Here is a 6,624-nt window from a genome sequence, read left to right as displayed (position 1 = left end):
TTCAAACCCCACAGGGAGGTCAGATCTCCCAGGTATTGACCTCTTTGTGTCCACAGCGGATCCTGAGAAAGAGCCACCCCTTGTCACTGCCAACACTATTCTTTCCATATTAGCTGTTGACTATCCAGTGGAGAAAGTGTCGTGTTACCTTTCTGATGATGGAGGAGCCCTTTTGTCATTTGAAGCTATGGCAGAAGCTGCTAGTTTTGCAGACTTATGGGTGCCTTTTTGTCGCAAACACAACATTGAACCCCGGAATCCAGATTCATATTTTAGTCTCAAGATAGATCCAACAAAGAATAAGAGTAGGATTGATTTTGTGAAAGATAGGAGGAAGATTAAGAGAGAGTATGATGAGTTCAAGGTTCGCACCAATGGCCTCCCCGACTCAATACGAAGAAGGTCAGATGCATTTAATGCAAGAGAGGAAATGAAAGCTCTAAAACAGATGAGAGAAAGCGGAGGTGATCCAATGGAACCTGTGAAGGTCCTCAAAGCCACATGGATGGCTGATGGTACCCACTGGCCAGGAACTTGGGCAGCCGCTACTCGAGAGCATGCCAAAGGTGATCATGCTGGAATTTTACAAGTCATGTTGAAACCACCCAGCAGCGATCCTTTAATCGGTAGTAGCAACGATAAGATCATTGATTTTTCAGACACAGATACTAGATTACCAATGTTGGTGTATGTGTCACGTGAGAAGCGACCTGGATATGATCACAACAAGAAAGCTGGAGCTATGAATGCACTTGTTCGTGCCTCTGCTATTCTCTCAAATGGACCTTTCATCCTTAATCTTGATTGTGATCATTATATCTATAACTGTAAGGCCATTCGAGAAGGGATGTGTTTTATGATGGACAGAGGTGGGGAAGATATTTGCTACATTCAATTTCCACAAAGATTTGAAGGTATTGATCCTTCTGATAGATATGCGAATAACAACACCGTATTCTTTGACGGTAATATGCGTGCTCTCGACGGTGTTCAGGTTCATATTATTAAAATCCAAACCACATGTTTATATTTGTTGATTTATAAGAAAATATTAATTTGAATATATATATATTTTTGCAGGGACCAGTTTATGTTGGAACTGGTACTATGTTTAGGCGATTTGCTTTATACGGTTTTGATCCACCCAATCCGGATAAGATTCTTGAGAAGAAAGATTCAGAAACAGAGGCCCTAACCACCAGTGACTTTGATCCAGACCTTGATGTCACACAACTTCCCAAGCGCTTTGGAAACTCCACACTCCTAGCCGAGTCAATTCCTATTGCAGAGTTCCAAGGTCGCCCATTGGCAGACCACCCTGCGGTCAAGTATGGCCGTCCTCCTGGAGCCCTTAGAGTCCCCCGTGACCCACTTGATGCCACAACTGTCGCAGAGTCTGTTTCTGTAATCTCTTGTTGGTATGAGGATAAAACAGAGTGGGGAGACAGAGTCGGATGGATTTATGGGTCGGTGACAGAGGACGTTGTCACAGGGTACCGCATGCATAATCGTGGATGGCGCTCTGTTTACTGCATCACCAAACGAGATTCTTTCCGCGGTTCTGCACCCATTAATCTCACAGATCGCCTTCACCAAGTGTTGCGATGGGCCACCGGCTCTGTGGAGATATTCTTCTCTAGAAACAACGCCATTCTTGCCTCAAAACGTCTCAAGTTCCTCCAACGCCTTGCATACCTCAATGTCGGAATATATCCCTTCACCTCTTTGTTTCTCATCCTCTATTGTTTTCTTCCAGCATTCTCTCTTTTCTCTGGACAGTTTATAGTACGAACACTTAGTATCTCCTTCTTAGTTTACCTCCTTATGATTACCATCTGTTTGATTGGCTTGGCGGTTCTAGAGGTCAAGTGGTCGGGCATCGAACTAGAAGAATGGTGGAGAAATGAACAGTGGTGGCTTATCTCCGGAACAAGCTCTCACCTTTATGCTGTAGTCCAAGGAGTCCTCAAAGTTATTGCAGGGATCGAGATCTCTTTTACCTTAACGTCTAAATCCGGGGGAGATGACAATGATGATATATACGCAGATTTGTACATAGTGAAATGGTCATCTCTAATGATACCACCCATAGTGATAGCAATGGTAAACATAATAGCAATTGTGGTAGCGTTTGTCAGGACGATATACCAAGCGGTGCCACAATGGAGCAAATTGATAGGAGGAGCTTTTTTCAGCTTCTGGGTGTTAGCACATTTGTATCCTTTTGCAAAAGGATTAATGGGAAGGAGAGGCAAGACTCCAACAATAGTTTTTGTGTGGGCAGGTCTAATTGCCATCACTATCTCTCTACTATGGACGGCTATTAATCCTAACACCGGACCTGCCGCTGCTGCTGAAGGTGTTGGAGGTGGTGGATTTCAATTTCCTTAAAACATTTATATATACATATATACTAGGATCGGGCGGGAAATAAGAAAAAATAATTTTTAAATTTATCTTAAATTGTGAAAATTATTCTAAAATAAATTTATTATTCATTTTTTAATTTTTATTAAAAGTCACATCTTTATCTAGCTAATAAAGAAATTTCTTTTTTATTATATAATTATTTTACATTTTCTAATACTTGTATTATTCTTATAATTTGCTACGGCCGAGTTTTCTTGATTATGTGTTCGTATTTTGTTTTGTTCAATTAGGTAATTTAGAATTATTTCAATGTCTTGTTGATAAGCATGTTCTTCCAGCTGTGAAGACATGTTTACAGTGAGTGCTTAGAGTAAGTTGTAATAAAAATGGTTAGATCGTAGCTATAAAGATGTATTGAGGTGTATTATTATGAGTATGGCTGAATATTTTATCTATTAAATTTAATTTGATTCATTAGCGACAGAATAAAAAATTCTGAATATCCATAATCATTGGAACAACCAAATATTTAAAATCAATCTCTACTAAAAACGAAACAAAACACAAATATTAAAAAAAAAAATTAGAGCTGAATATCCTCTCTCCTTCTACTTTTATACAAATAGATATATATGTACAATTAAATATAGTTTTAAATGTATCATTCTATATAATTATTATTTTAAAATATAATTTTACTAATTTTATTTGTAAAATTATTTATAAATATATTGAACTAAGAGAAGAATATACTTATAAATAAGAAACTAAAGCTTTTCTAAAATTTGTGTGTTTTATTTAATTTTGGAATTTATGGAATATAAAGTTTCAGTGGTGCTTAATGCTTATTTATTTTTAATGGAGCAGTCTTTTCGTTTAGCTCTGGAACGTTACATCTCATTTTTTTGGTAGATAATTTACATGGATGTAAGAAGTGGAAGTTGATTAAGTATATCGTCTAAGTTGGGTGGATGTATCTTTTGATTGTGTAGTAATTACTTGGGTATTGTGGCGGGTTCTTAAACTCAATACATATGTTTTTGAATGGCTTTATAAATTGTAGAAGGAAAAAGTGTATTTTCAATCTTGAGCCATTGGTTATTTAGTTATGCTTTATTATGTGTCGTTAGCTTATTATGAAATGTATCTACGACCGAACGCAGAGTATTGTATATTTGTATTCTTCGGTTTTAAACTCAGAGTATGCCTGAAACTCAAGACCATTTTCACGGTAGCTAAGAAAAAACATAGCAAACTCCAGATGAGGAGAAAATTAGAAGAAGAAAAACATTGATGCCTAAGCACTATTCAAAGAGGAAATATGACTCGAGAATTCAAAGTTAAAAAAATAACATTGATGGCTAAGCATTATTGAAAGAAGAAAACTGACTCTAGAAACTCCGTCATGTTCCCTTAAGCCTTTCATACCTTCTTGACCACATTCAAAATTGTTGAAAGGCGAGGCTTCTTGGTGGCAGGACCAATGGAGGATGTTCATGCAGATGAGGTTTCCACACATTTGTAACCTTCAATGCCAGCGTTAGATAATGCTACGTACTCCATCGAAAGCCACAAATAGACCCTCATCTGTGTCGTCAGCAATGCTCATCTCCACCCGGTACCTTGTAATAAATTGTATGAAAACCATTTTGACTGTATGTGAGAATTTTCAAAACGGGGAAAAACAAATGATCCAATATACCAGAGCACTCCAAAAACGCATGTGTTGTTGCAGGACACGCAAGTCAAAAATGAGACAGTTCTTTGGAGATTCTTGTGCACCTGGAGCAGGAAACGTAACACCAGCCTTTGTCCATCTTGATTTCACTCACCATTCCAGTGCAGACAAATTCAATCTCCTACATTGCAATATTGTTAGAATCACATTCATGATCTAGACAACGAAAATGTAGAACAAAAAAAAAATTATGTACAACCTAAGGCTCGGCTGTGATGACGAACTCATTCAGCTCAGATATGCTCAGTGGTTCAACCTTGGCATATCCTCCAGCAATGAAGGATCTGGGTTGTTCCCAGTGTTTCTCGAGACCAGCCTTAAGTGATGGAAAGTTGAATGAGGGTGTTATGGATAAAGAACATGAGAAACTGAATGTGGTTGTAATAACTTAAAAATCACTTACTCGGAGAGCCTATAGTTCTGATAACACCAAGTGAAATCAAAGTAAAACATAGAACCCAGTCGCTTGCTAGTGGGAAGACAATGAACACTTGAATAAGTGTTGCCTGAAAACGATTACCAACAAAAAAATAATAATAAACAACAGATTTAAATCATATTGCAAAGAGGAAAAATATGATACCAAAATACTATGATTAAGAGATTTAAGATCTGAGCAACCACATACATTGGAAAAAAAATCAAAGATATTAAACAAAGAGTGGGATAAAAAGTTTGATTGTACGATGAATAAAAAGGTATAGATTTGTCACCGGAATTGTTAAAACACTATCTTTTAAGATTTTAGATAAAAGTAACCTCAGCATCAAGGAGGAGCATGTCAACCCCATCAACTCCCCACCACGCTTGACATTTCGACCCACCCTCCCCGAATCTCAGCAATCAGACTCCACCATGGAAGAACACTGGCCAGCCTTAAGATCATGGAGAATAACATATGAATTTCCATTCTACTGGGATTGAGTTTTTTTGAAGTATCAGAAACTGTGATATGATATTCTAGAGATAAAGGACTACTTATTTATAGGTCTGAAATCACCTCCTTGAACAGATAAAAGTAACATTGAATGTGGCATCGTCCTTGATGAGCCTCGATGGAGTTAAGATGTATCTTAAAGGCGATGAATGTGGCGTCAAAACGTCTGGAAGGATAGGAATGAACTCGAAACGACTGTAACGAAGCGTAATTCGGAGTCTCTGGACGACGATTCGTCTCTTCGGACTTTCAGAATCACCATTGTCGTTTGAGCTCTGGAGAGGCGAAGAAGAACACAGGTTTAACCCTAAACGAAAACACGTCGTTTCATCTAGGCGGAGATGATAAGCGAGCTGTTATTCTCAGAAATTAATCGAAAGCCCAAATATAACTAAAGCCCACACGAATCACACACACGACTAAAACGGCGAAGAGGAAGAGTCGCTGGTCACGGAGAAGACATAAACAATGTGCATCATATTTTTTCCTCTTTTTTTTTTCTTTTCCTTTCGAGGGATCCATACCATCATTTAACTAAGGCCCAACTGGTATTTTTGTTATAATGCATAAATTCATTATGAAATAACATACGATGAACATTAAAGAAGTATAGAACTTTTATTGCCGCCGTTTCTCCAAAAATACAGATGTTACGAATGTTAGTCTACTGAATTAGGTAGAATATAAAGTTTTATTAAATTACTCATTAAATTATTAGAAATAATGTCATGTATTATAGTAATAATTTTAACCAACATTAATATAAATTTAGAATGTGATTAGGTATTTTTAATCAACAATAAAGAATCTAAATTTCAGTATATAGCATTTATCGTAAAATTTGATATTTTCATATGGGTTAATCTACATATTTCAAGATAAATTAGAAAATACTATATTTTTGTTTTAATGCATAGCTTCATCATGCACATACATAATATATAATTTTAACATACATTAATATATATTTAGAACGTGGTTATGTATTTTTTTAATCAATAATAAATAACCTAAGCGCCAGTATATAGTCCGTATTGGAAAACTCTATTTTTTGTTGAGAGTAACTCATATATTTTAAGATTAGAAAATATGGTATTTTTGTTTTAATGCGTGGACTCTCCTAAAATGAAGATTAAAGATGATTGAGAACTCAAAAGATATACAATATGGATCTCAAAATAACAAGGAAAAAATAACAATGATTAATTTATCAAAAAATTATAATAAAATTAATATAAAATAAAAATACTAACCTCAATCGGATCCATATTATAAAGATTAAATTTTGTTTAGACTTTAGGTGTTTATGTTTCTCCAAAAATTTAAATTTTTATAGAAGTGGATTTTATATTATGTAGTATATAAAATGTAAATAAATTATTTGTTTGATAAGTATAAATAATGTGTGTGTATCATGAAAATAAGTTTATGGGAACGTGGTTAAATATTTTTAAACAATGCTAAAAAACTAAACTTTAGTATATATAAAATAGGGCTATTTAGGTGAATATACAAATTTGGAGACGAAATTGCGGAAGTGTGCATTGTTTTAAAATAATTTGTGAACCTAAACGGTGGC

The 6,624-nt window shown here is 35.6% G+C and overlaps 1 protein-coding gene and 1 long non-coding RNA gene across 3 annotated transcripts in view; one reads left to right on the top strand and one right to left on the bottom strand.

The window, feature by feature from the left end:
* The window catches only part of LOC106303498 (cellulose synthase-like protein D4), a 3,708-nt gene extending 1,190 nt beyond the window's left edge, over positions 1-2,518 (top strand). The window contains exons 3-4 of the mRNA XM_013739751.1: positions 3-994; positions 1,081-2,518. Coding sequence (XP_013595205.1) covers positions 3-994; positions 1,081-2,391 — 2,303 coding nt within the window. The 3' untranslated portion in view covers positions 2,392-2,518. The remainder of the gene's footprint in view (positions 1-2; positions 995-1,080) is intronic.
* A 1,012-nt stretch (positions 2,519-3,530) lies between these two features.
* On the bottom strand, positions 3,531-5,415 carry LOC106306963. Of its 2 annotated transcripts, XR_001263206.1 has the most exons (6): positions 5,109-5,414; positions 4,868-4,983; positions 4,512-4,614; positions 4,308-4,424; positions 4,073-4,229; positions 3,531-3,992 (listed from the first exon to the last, which is right to left on the bottom strand). It is a non-coding gene; the product is annotated as an uncharacterized LOC106306963 (long non-coding RNA). The 2 variants fall into 2 exon arrangements; XR_001263205.1 differs by having other exon boundaries at positions 3,531-4,229; positions 5,109-5,415.
* Between the last annotated feature and the right edge of the window lie 1,209 nt (positions 5,416-6,624).

The sequence above is a fragment of the Brassica oleracea genome, chromosome C7 (genome assembly GCF_000695525.1).
Source record: "Brassica oleracea var. oleracea cultivar TO1000 chromosome C7, BOL, whole genome shotgun sequence".
NCBI classification, from domain to species: Eukaryota; Viridiplantae; Streptophyta; class Magnoliopsida; order Brassicales; family Brassicaceae; genus Brassica; species Brassica oleracea.
This window is presented reverse-complemented; position numbering and strand designations above follow the sequence as displayed.